Genomic DNA, 12,780 nt, shown 5'->3' on the forward strand with positions numbered 1-12,780 from the left:
GGGACGCATGGACAGATGCGATACAAAAAGCGTCGGGAATACGGGAAAAAAAGTCCCGCCGAAAACTGACCACGGATGCAGATACGTTATCTGCATCCCTGATCAGCGCTCGGCGGGACGCACGGACGCATGAGGTGTAAAAATAGAAAGGGGACAGAGGAAAAAAAGAAAAAAAAAAAAGTTATACTCACATTACCCAGAGGATTAGCAGGAGGAACAGCTACAGCAGCAGCCAGCAGGCAGGAAGTTGGACAGCTCAGCAGAAGACCCAGGAAGAAGGACCCAGCGATGGAGGCAGATGTGATCGGCCGGTGAAGACAGGTAAGAGGACGTCGGGGGGACAGCAGAGGGGGAGTGGGACAGCAGAGGGGGAGGGGGAGAGCAGAGGAGGGAGATACCGGAGGAGCTGCAGAATAGAGATCATGGGGGAGGCCGGCAGATTGGGATGTCGGGGAGCAGACTGGGATGTCTGGGGGCAGACCGGGATGTCTGGGGGCAGACCGGGATGTCTGGGGGCAGATCGGGATGTCTGGGGGGGCAGATCGGGATGTCTGGGGGGGCAGATCGGGATGTCTGGGGGGGCAGATCGGGATGTCTGGGGGGGCAGATCGGGATGTCTGGGGGGGCAGATCGGGATGTCTGGGGGGGCAGATCGGGATGTCGGAGGACAGATCGGGATGTGGGGGGCAGATCGGGATGGCGGGGGGGCAGATCGCAGGGGGGCACGGGCAGGGGCCATTACGGGAGCGCGCAGGAGCAAATCACAAGAGCGCGCAGGGGCTGCAAGAGAGCAGGGGAGGAGGGATACCGGAGGAGCTGCAGAATAGAGATGGCGGGGGGCAGATCGGGATGTCAGGGGGGCAGATCGGGATGTCAGGGGGGTAGATCGGGATGTCGGGGGGGGGGGGGCAGATCGCAGGGGGGCACGCGCAGGGGCTGCAAGGTGAGCACAATACTCACCGCTCCTGCTCCTGCGACGTGACGTGACAGCAGCGGCAGCAGCAGCGGTGGCGTGGTACCACTAGTACCAGCCAGTGCTGCACGCTGCAGACATGTTGGGGGAGGGTCCCCAGACCAGCACAGGCCTGGGGAGGGCAGCCACCGGCAGATCAGACCGCCCCACTGCACACTGATTGGAGCGATTGCGCGTCATCGCACGATCGCTCCAATCAGTGCTGCAGGGGGGGGCCACGGTGTCTGCTTGCTTCCAGCCAATGATCGGAGCTGCTGCAGCTCCGGTCCTAGCTGGATTTTACAAGATCACGCTATTTTTGGCATTTTTTTTTGCCGAAAACAGCGTGATCAATGTGATTGGCGGTTCCGATTTGAACAGCCAATCACATCGATCGCCTATGGGGGGTGGCGATGCCACCCCCCCTGGGGTCAAGCAAAGGTCCCCTGCTGTAAGAAACAGCAGGGGACATCATTTGAAAGCCGTTGCTATGGGCACGGCAATCAAATGAAGTTTAGGCAGTAAAATTACGTCCCTGGTCGTTAAGTCACGTTAAAATAGGACGTAATTTTACTGCCCGCGGTCGTGAAGGGGTTAAAGTTATAATAACACAGTGACTTACTGGGCTTGGTATAGAATCTGGGTCAAGTTTCTTTTGAGGTGGACCAGATATTTGTTGTTGGCTTCCAGGAAATGCACCAGGATAAGGCATTGGAGGTCCCGATAACTGAGCACCATAGCTGTTTTCTACAATATAAACAGTCAAATATACATTTAAGATCATACATCCATTTTTCACGGTAATACGACATATTAATCATATTTTTGTACTGTATTAAATGTATTTTTTTTACATTTATTGGTCATAGCTTTGCTTCCTATATCACAATATGTATTAAAATAAAAAGTAGAAATCTTGCAGTTATCAAACTGGTCATTGGTGTCACACATAGCGATGTGTGCTGCCGCAGGAACGAAGAACAACCTGCGTCCTGCAACAGCAACAATATTTGAGATTAGAACGACAAGTCAACGATCAACGATATGGTAATTTTGATCGTTAGCGGTCGTTCGTGCGTTTCACACGAAACGACGTCGCTAACGAGGCCAGATGTGCGTCACGAATGCCGTGACCCCAACGTGTGAAAATATTATCTCCAGTTATGTTGAAAATTACAGTACTGTGCAAGACTTAATTTCTTATACATTATAACTTTGTCTCCATCTCTAGATATTACAACATGTACTGCCCAGTGTCCAGGCTGCCTTATATCCGTGTATATTAGGGAGCAGACGGCGTGGGCTCAGCTTCCTGGAACCTTTTTGTAATACTAATTCAACAAGAAGTGGCGTTCAGAACTATCCTTTTATGTACCTTTGTTTAGATATTTGTTCACCAAAGTGCTGCAAAGTTTACTACTCACACTTACACAAAATTCCTTCTATTTCATGTAAATATAAATTATGAAGCTACTTACGATTCTGCGGAGGGTATCCAAACTGTGGCGCCTGACCTGGCATCTGTGGTTGAAATGAAGGATGTGCATTTATTCCATCTTGCATATTGGGATGAGGTAAGAGAGGCTCAGAGTTAAAGCCATTAAAACTGTTGGTTGTCACTGGAGGCGAATGGAGGCCAGGAGGCATGTGACTTGTCTGAGATGGAAAACTGCCAGGCATATTTGGGTTAGGAGGCATATGAGGACTATTGGATCCAGGAGGACCTGTGTTCATGGTGAAAGCAACAGATGTAAATCAGACAGAAATTGACAGTATTCATCCACTCGCAATACACAGTATTCTTGGACAGAGAGTTGCAGCTAGAGGACTTTTCCCTGAGGACTAGTACACCTTCTGCAATGTAGTCCCCCATATTGATGAGCTCTGTATAACCTCGCCCCCACCAAATGATTAGCATCTTTTAGCTTATGCACGGTGTATACAGAAAGCTGCCTATCTGAGGTCAGCATTCATATAACTGGTAGATCTGCAGAAGATAACTGTGACTTTATCAAATCTGCTGCAATAGCTCAAATCCAACAAGGCCATAGACTGCAATAACAAAAACAGAGTTCAAATTCTTGGGAAGCCGGGTAAAATACAAAAGAAAACCCATCTTCTTTCACCCCTTTATTAACCCTCAAAACACCCAGGTCCGACGCATATTAAGCTGACTTTATTGCTGTGCATCTTATTCTTTTTAGGTCTGACATAATCCACACAAGGTCCCACGACGATTCCAGCTCTGCTAGTGATGGCATGTGGGCACAGAATGCGACCGCCCGCTTTGGGCTTCAGGCAGAGAATGAGTTAGCCACAGCAATGAGCGGTGACATCACTCAGGTTATTTGAGGTCACAGGTTGAGGTCCGTGGGAACCTCAAGCTGTGACCGCAAATAACCTGAGTCACGTCACCGTTCATCACTGCAGCTCAGTCTTTGCCTGAAGCTCACAGTGGGCAGTCATGGTCTTTGCCCGTGTGCTGTCACTTCAGATGTAGCAGAGCTGGAATCGTCGTGGGACCTCGCGTGGATTATGTTGGACCTGAGTGTTTTGGGGTTTATAAAAAAAAAAAAAAGGGTAAAAGAGGGTGTTGTTTTTGTATTTTATTTTAACTAAAGGATTTTTTCTGTGTTTGTTTTTATTTCTTTTCACTTACAGATTAGTAGTGGGGGTTTCATAGAAGCCTCACATTACTAATCTAGGGCTTAGTGGCAACCGTGAGCTGTTATTACCCCTTATTACCCAATTGCCATCACACCAGGGCAATCTGGATGAGCCGGGTAAAGCTCCAGGATTGTCATATCTAATCAATGCGACAATCCTGGGTGGCTGAAGGCTGCTATTTTTAGGATGGGGGGCCCAATAAGCATGGGTCTCCCCAACTCAGAATACCAACCCCCAGCTTTACTATGGCTGGGTATCAAAATTGGGAGGGGGGGCTGTGTTTTTGCAGCCTGTGAATGAGACGTTGTACTGTACAGTCATTTTACATAACAGACAACTCATGAGCTCAAAAAACGCTCCCATCTAAAGTTCATGGTATCCTGGATGGCATTTGAGATAAACACCATATTTGTGGAGCCCCAGTTGAATGTTTACTACTATAGAGAAAAGAGCTTCAGAAGCACAGGTCTGACATTGCACTTATTGCCCGATTTAGGGCAACATACCTCAGTCATAATATGGCATGTACTCTAAATGAAAACAGAGGACGATAATAAAAATGTAATATTAATAAAAGTAAGACTTACCATATCCTCCAAGTTGCATATTATTTAACTGGTTGGTCATCTGCTGGATTGGAGCTGGAGGAGTACTGTTGAAAGGCGTTGAAGACTGACCAAAGGAAGGGTATGAAGGAGAGGCATTACTGGTGACAGGAGGTCCTGGATGCCTGAAATAAATAAAGATGAATACACAGAATTGTAGACTCCATGTAATAAGTTATTTAGTTAATGTCCTCCTTACCTTTGAACAAAGTTTCCAGGGGTATTTGGTCCATTATAAAAGTTATTCTGAGTAGGAGGTTGGGAGTTGAGGGAAACTTGAGATCCAAGATGTGCACCAGGCTTCAGCCCAGCTAGAGAAACATACACAAGAAGTGTTTCACAAATCAGTAAGGACCAGCAGATAAAAGAATCTTGTAGCAGCTTTCTTCCATTATAAGTTAACAAATAAGCAAAATAAAATACTGTATATTATTTTTAAAGACTATATTTGAAAGCCTTATCATTGCAAACATTTATACTGTACTGATGCACACACAGAACAAATAAAAGGAGATTTAACAACAAATAAAAGCAACAGAAGAAAAACAGTCGTTATTTGAGAAATAACCTTTAGTGCAATACATCTAACAAATGTAAGTAGCCTGAAATAAAATTGACCCCAGCTTCTATACAAACTTTTGTGCATCACTCCTGTCTTGTACTTCTTGCTAACCTATAACCTAAGCTAGTGTAAAGGGGGCTTTACATCACTAGCGATGTCGCTGGTGAAAGCACCCGCCCCCGTCGGTTGTGCATCACGGGCAAATCGCTGCCCGTGGCGCACAACATCGTTAGGACCCATCACACGGGACTTACCTGCCTAGCGATGTTGCTGTGGCCGGCGAACCGCCTCCTTTCTAATGGGGCGGTTCGTCCGGCGCCACAGCGGCGTCACTTAGCGGCCGCTCAATAGAAGCTGAGGGGCGGAGACGAGCGGGCGTAACATCCCGCCCACCTCCTTCCTTCCTCATTGTGGGCGGCCGCAGGTAGGGTGATGTTCCTCGTTCCTGCGGTGTCACACGTAGCGATGTATGCTGCCGCGGGAACAACGAACAACCAGCATCCTGCAACAGCAACGATTTTATGAAAATGAACGACATGTCAACGATCAACGATAAGGTGAGTATTTTTGATCGCTAACACTCGCTCGGAGCTGTTACACACGACGTCGCTAACGACGCCGGATGTGCGTCACGGAATCCGTGACCCCGGTGATATATCGTTAGATACGTCGTTGCATGTGACGGGGCCTTAAGGGTTAAGGTTCTGAGGAAACACACAGAAATGCCTCCCAAATTGGCCTTTTTCTTTTTAGGGTGAGGTGGGGGGGAGTGTAGCAAAGTAGACATCACCACCATTGACAGCTAAATCGTTAGATACGTTGTTTCGTGTAACAGGGCCTTAAGACTAGAAGATAGAAAAAAACAGGGATTGCAAAAAATGCTTGTGTTACCATGTAGATACTCAATTCTGCAAAAGAGTTGTATACACAAAACAGCCAGAGTTTGCAAAACTATTTGGAGAAATAAAAAAAAAAACAACACACAAATAAAAGGGATAAATAGTTCTAAGTAAGAATGTCATTGATCTATGCAAAAGAAACAATGAGGTAAATTTACACTTATGGTCTGAAACGCACAAGGAGGGGTTAGTAAAATATCAAAGGAATTTGCTGTGCTGCATCTCTAATTGTCTGCGCATAAGACCTCGGGCACAAAGTTACACTACATTTTCTGTTTTCACTTTTGTGTAAATTATAATAAATCTGCTGGAAAGCAGGTAACCGAGCTCTCCGGCTAAACCATGCTCACTTTAGAAAAGTATTGAAAGGTTAAAAAGTGGTGCATTTTTAGGCAAAAAAAAGAGACAACATTTGTGATCTTCCACACCTTTGGGTTGTCCATGTGCCATAACTGAGAATCTATGCCAGCTGTAAACTGCAGTATATTTTGGTAATTATTTATGTAAATTTCTAGCATTTCGTAAATAACCCAAAGCCTTCTTAAAAATGAAAAAAAAAAAAAAATTGCTAAGCTTTTCATTTTAATTCTATCTGTTCAAACGGCTTTAGGTCCAGTCAATCGAGCTAAAACAGGGGTCTCAAATACACGGCCCGCAGATCGCATGCAGCCCCTGAGGCTCCTTCTTGTGGCAGCGCAGTGCAGGGGACCGCCATTGTCAGCCCTTTATTTTATTGAATGTATTGCCGGCGCTGCGTAGAGACAAGCTCTCTGCACAGATATACCAATGGCAGCCAACTTCCAATTACAGGCAAGCAGTTGGCATCATACATCGCCATCAGCTGCTGGCCTGTGTTTGGCCAAAGGCTGCCATTGGTATATCTGTGCAAAGAGCTTCTCTGTGCTGCATCGGCAATACATTCAAATGAGATCAAGCGCTGACAACAGTGACCCACCACACAGGGGCCGCAATCGTCAAGTGATCTGTGTGCCTACGGGCTGCAAGAAGCAGAAAAGAGGACGCAGAGGGAACAGAGGACAGGTGAAAAGAATCTTTTTTTATGTGTATGTGAAGAATGGCACAAAATGGAAACATCACTAAAGAATGGGACATTGCTACAAGAAGATGAATAGGAAAGGGGACATTAGACCAAAAAGAGAACAAGCATGGCACATTACTACAGGATGAGGACAAGGATGGGCACATTACTACAGGATGAGAACCAGGTTGGGGACATTACTACATGATGAGGACTAGATGGGGCACATTAGTACAGGATGGGGACAAGGATGGGGCACATTACTACAGAATGAGGACCAAAATGGGCACATTACTACAGGATGAGAACCATGATGGGGAAATTACTACAAGATGAGGACTAGAATGGGGCACTTTTCTACAGGATGGGGACAAGGATGGGGCACATTACCACAGCATGAGGACCAGGATGGGCACATTACTACAGGATGAGGACCATAATGGGGAACATTACAAGATGGATGAGGACTAGGATGGAGCACATTACTACAGTATGGCGACAAGGATAGGGCACATTACTGCAGGATGGGGACAAGGATGAGCACATTACTACAGGATGAGAACTAGGATGGTGCACATTACTACAGAATGGGGAGAAGGATGGATTTATTACTACAGGATGGGGTACATTACTACAGGACAGGTACAAGGATGGGCACATTACTACAGGATGGGGACAAGGATGGTCACATTACTATAGGATGGGGACATTACTACAGGATAAGGACCAGTTTGGGGACGTTAATACAAGGAGAGGACCAGAATGGAGCACATTACTATAGGCTGGGGACAAAGACGGGCATATTATTATGGGCTGGGGACAAGGATGAGCACATTACTATGAGATGGGGATGAGGATGGGCGCATTACTACAGCATGAGGACCAAGATGGGCAGAGGATGGGGACCCAAATGGGCAATTACTACTGGATGAGGACAAGGGTGGAGACATTACTACAAGATCAAAACTAGAATGGGGCACATTACTACAGAATGGGGACCAGGATGGGGACATTGCTACAAGATGAGGACCAGAGTGGGGACATTACTACAAGATGAAAACTAGAATGGGGCACATTACTACAGGATGGGGACATTACTACAAGATGAGGACTAAAATTGGGTACATTACTACAAGATGGATGAGGACTAGGATGGAGCACATTACTACAGGATAGGGACAAGGATGGGAACATTATTACAAGATAAGTACTAAGATGGGGCACATTACTACAAGAAAGAGGACATTACTACAAGATGAGGACTCGGATGGGAACATTACTACACGAAGATGGTCACAATTACTATATGGTGCTAATTGTAAGACATTACTTAGAAGAAGGGGATAACACAAATAAAAAATCAAAATAATGCATGAAAAAAAAAAAACATTTTACCATTAAAAATGCTTTTTTATACATAAACTAAAATTTAAAAAAGTGCATGTTTCTTACCGGCACATCTGTAATGATCAAAGCTATAAAACTGTACCATAACCCATAAGATGAATATCATTTAAAAAAGTAAAATAAATGAGGGAAAAAGGTTAGAAAAAAAGTGATGCAAAGGTATATAGAAAAGAATATGGTATCACTAAAATTGTCACTTTGTCCTGCAAAAAAATGCAACACTACAAATTCGATTTTTTTTCTATGTGCAGCCCATATACCCAGCTGAGTTTGCGACCCCTTGGCTAAAATAACTTCTGGCAATCAGAGCAAAAAATTAACTATAGCTCCAATTTCAAAAGTGAAAGATATTGAGATAAATTCATCTTCAGAACTGCATGTATGTCTCGATATGTAATGTCAATTTGATAAACATAATTCCTGTCTATGGAACTGTAGTCTTAAGGCTGCTTTAAACGCAGCGCCATCGCTAGTGATGTCCCTTGTGAAAGCACCCGCCCCCGTCGTTTCTGCGTCACGGGCAAATCGCTGTCCGTGGCGCACAAAATCGCTAGTAGCCGTCACACATACTTACCTTCCTAGCGACGTTGCTGTGGCCGGCGAACAGCCTCTTTTCTAAGGGGGCGGTTTATGCAGCATCACAGCGATGTCACACGGCAGGCGTCCAATAGAAGCGGAGGGGCGGAGAGCAGAAGCATGAAAGTCACGCCCACCTCGTTGCCGGAGGACACAGATCCAGTGTTGTTCGTCGTTCCTGGGGTGTCACACGTAGCGATGTGTGCTGCCTCAGGAAGGACGAACAACCTGCGTCCACAATCAGCAACGACATTTGGGAAATGGACGACGTGTCAACAATCAACAATTTAGTGAGTATTTTGCATTGTGAGCGGTCGCTCGTACGTGTCACACGCAACAACGTCGCTAACGAGGCCGGATGTGCGTCACGAATTCCGTGACCCCCAACGACATCTCGTTAGCGATGTCGCTACGTGTAAAGTCCCCTTTACACCAACTAGTTGGTTACAAATGAAGTCTCACCTGGCTGTGGTGGAGGAGATACAATGTTTGTAGCACCAGAATGGCAATATGACGGTGACATCACAGGAGTTCCATAGCTTTGCGGAAAACCCCCCAATCCAGGCTGAGGTTGGGAGTACGGCGGAGAGGTCACATACCCTTGCTGGCTCATTCTTTCATTAGCAGCTACAAATATTCTTCTGTCCTCTAGAACAAAGAACATAACACAGTACGCTGTTAAAAAAAAAAAAGTCTGCAAGCAAACAAGTGGCATCCTGAATATAATTACTAAGTGTACAGTATATTATAAGTACTCACATATCATTCTGCATGAACTAGGTGGAGGAATATTTCTGCTCTTATCTGGTTGTTTGCTCCCTTAACTATTGACTGATAGCAGTAAAGATAAGAAGTAGAAATATAGTGTAACACAGTCTGAACTCTACATCTACTGTAGATTTAGCAAGCCCAGGAATATAACTGAGAAACTGTACACTGCTACCACTAAGCAGTAGCTCAACAAATGGTTAGGTTCTGTCTTAACACAAATCAAATTTAATGACTCCTTAAAATAGCAGTGGAGATTGGCCACAACTGTCAATTCATTATGCTTTATACGAGCTATGTACTGAGAAATTCCACCTCTAAATCCAACAGGTTGACTGGTCTGATGAGCTGGGAGCGAGGCAGTAGTTCCCGAGGTTTTGTTTCTACATGATGAAAGGGGAGGGAAGTATGTGCTCGTTGGTAGACGTGGCAGAAGCATGAGCTTTGGACACTCGGCATTGGAATAGTTTTACTTGTTTTCATTTCTAATCCTTAGTCAACAAGATCACTGGTAATGTCAGACAGGATGATGCAGAATATAACAGAAGGAGGAGACCTAGACCGGCTGAATCACAAGTCAGAGCAGCAGCAAAGCACAAAAGATCAGATGACAAGCCACTGTGCAACAAAACGCGGATATTTTTCCAATTACTTTGCATTCAAAATACATAAAACAACTATTTAAAATAGTCCTGGAGATACAGTGGAGTAGGAGTTTCTCAGCCAAGAAAACTTGTAAAGTGGCCTCACTTTATTTTTACTTCTGATATCTTGAAGAACAGACATATCAAAAAGACAGATTCGGTATATTGATCGTTGGACATTTTACTAAATGTCCACACACCCTGTCGCTTTTGGCCAATAAGACAGAAAGTCGCTGCTAGGTACCCCTAGTATCGACTTATTCCCCTTTTACCTACAGAATGGCCAGCTTATCTCGTATAGTAAAAAAGGGTCGGCATGTTGAAACTGAATATTGTTGGGAGCATATCTAGGGACAGCACCAGCTCCAGGAGGTGGAAAAATCTTTTTCTTTTTTTATACTACAAATTACAACCTATACTCACATTCCCTAATAGTGCAGTGTGTTTTTAGGTTGATTCCCAAGCGAAAGTTCACTGGTACGAAGTGAGGACTAGTCATGAAGATTTGCCAAGAAAAGAGAAACAGCATCATCCAGCTCATCAATATTTCTAGGCCAAGAAAATTACCAGACTGCATCATGTGAGTGCCAAGACATTTGGAAGAATACAAAATGAATTATATTCATCTTTTCAAATGATAAAAGCTGGACGTCCAGGTAAAATATCAGAGTGAACAAGTCAGCTCTTCATAAGGTCAATCAGTTCTGGCATGATAAATCCAGCAGTGGAGGTGGCTCGTATGCTTCATATTAATGAGATCACAGACGTCCATACAAGCACCATGCGATGCATGTTACACAAGTCTGCAATGGTGAGCCAAAAAAACATGAAGAAGCTTTGACTTCAATATCATCATAAGACGTCACCTACGGACTTGGGGAAGGTCCAGCGTACTGCGAGAAACACAACAAACAGGGGTTTGACCACAACAAGCAAGGGGTACACCAGGAACACGTAAACAACAATGGGCCCTGGTGCTAGTGAGAGGGAAGATGGACCACCTGTACTCACCTGCACCCTGCACTCCTAGCCAGTTCCTATACAGGTTCTGCACCTGTCACCGAGCAGGATACCTGTAGCTCTAAGAGACCCTGTAATAACCCTGGCTAGTGATCTGGAAAGTAGGGATCACTAGTCTCACCGCTGCCCTAATAAAGCATGAAGGGAAGATACAACAGACAGTGGAAACAACAAAAGGATAAAGCCCAGCTTCACGGCTGCAGTCAGACACCAGGATTGCAGCCTACACCGCTTGACTGCAACAAGGGCTCTACTAGCTCCTTCCACCTCAAAACCAGGATGCAGAATGGATTCAGAATAACTGGTTCCCTCTACTGGGAGATGTGACCATATATAGGGGAAGGAAGTGGTCACCAACCTTAAACACCTGAGGCCAGGAGTCAGAAGCTGCTGAAAAGCAAATCTGACATTAAAGCTTTCAGCACCAAAGGAAAGGAAATACGTTTAATATGAGGCGTCTCAGATGGCAAAGAGAGACTCTGGCCCAGATCCTGTCACAAGTCTCTAGTAACTTAGAAACTGCAGTGACATAAGAAGCATCAGCTCGAGGTTGTAAAAAAGTATGAAAAGTGGACAGTTGAAGATTTGGAATGGATGATTTGGAAGCTCTAAATGGGTGCAAATGGGTTTGAAATAAACAAGGGTAAAAGGGGTTTATGGATCAAGAAATTGAAGTAATTGTCAATTTCCGTGGAGGAAGCCTGATGATATGTGGTTGTTTCACAGCCAAAGCTGTTGGATACTTGACTAGGATCGATGGTCGTCTCAATGCTAACCTATATGTGAGTATCCTTAAAGGCGAATTACTTCGTACACTCGAATACTATAGGTATGAAAAGAATGACTGTGTTCCAGCAGGACAACTATATAAAGCATAGGTTGAGACTGGCAATGAAATGGTTCACTGACAATGCAGTAGAGGTGCTTGATTGCCCCCCCCATTCCCCAGACCTCAACCCAATCAAACACAGGCCAAAATTTAGGCTTATACACAAGGAAAGAAGCCACCAAAATGAGCTTGTTTGAAACAAATTAGGACTGGGGCGGTTTAGGGGACATGGGGAGCGAACAGGTTTCCTGTAACCTTGCCTTATTAACACTGTATACTAATCAAATCCCAAGATACAGCATGTATTTATCTGAATATTATTGGAAATCAACACAGGGGCGAAATTACTGCTGATGCAGCTGCACCGGGGTCCGGAGGTGGAGGGGGCCCATGCAAGGAGGTTACTAATGAAGGCAATCTGGCCTGTTTTTTGGAGACAAAGACTCCATGGGGCCCATGGTCAAAACTTCCCTCAATCCATCCTCAGCTTCCTGCCCAGCTCTTTTTCTGTGACACAAGTGTGCAGCTTGATGACATTAGCACACAGCAACTGAGTTACTGACATCAGCACTCGTGAGAAATTCCTTGCCTGCTGCTGGCTGGCAGAAAACTATGGAGTCTTGTTCTGAGAACATTCTCAGAATGCACCTATATAGGAATCGATGGGCATTGTGCAACATTACTCTCTGGATTACGTTGGAATTTCCCGGATTTATTTTGAAGAGACAAAATTGGTGAACAAGGGAGTATGAGGGCCTGTTTATTCAAATAAACTTTTTTCCTCCCTGTGTCTGTGTTTTTTTAACTCAACA

General features: G+C 45.0%; 1 protein-coding gene across 1 annotated transcript in view; it reads right to left on the reverse strand.

Moving 5' to 3' along the window:
* SEC24D (SEC24 homolog D, COPII component) overlaps window positions 1-12,780 on the reverse strand; it is a 164,588-nt gene that overhangs the window by 125,022 nt on the left and 26,786 nt on the right. The window contains exons 2-6 of the mRNA XM_075350122.1: window positions 9,170-9,355; window positions 4,424-4,535; window positions 4,207-4,349; window positions 2,431-2,676; window positions 1,575-1,699 (exon numbers count right to left, since the gene is read on the reverse strand). Of these exons, the coding sequence (XP_075206237.1) occupies window positions 1,575-1,699; window positions 2,431-2,676; window positions 4,207-4,349; window positions 4,424-4,535; window positions 9,170-9,320 (777 nt within the window). The 5' untranslated portion in view covers window positions 9,321-9,355. The remainder of the gene's footprint in view (window positions 1-1,574; window positions 1,700-2,430; window positions 2,677-4,206; window positions 4,350-4,423; window positions 4,536-9,169; window positions 9,356-12,780) is intronic.

This window comes from Anomaloglossus baeobatrachus, chromosome 1 (assembly GCF_048569485.1).
Source record: "Anomaloglossus baeobatrachus isolate aAnoBae1 chromosome 1, aAnoBae1.hap1, whole genome shotgun sequence".
In the NCBI taxonomy this organism is placed as follows: domain Eukaryota; kingdom Metazoa; phylum Chordata; class Amphibia; order Anura; family Aromobatidae; genus Anomaloglossus; species Anomaloglossus baeobatrachus.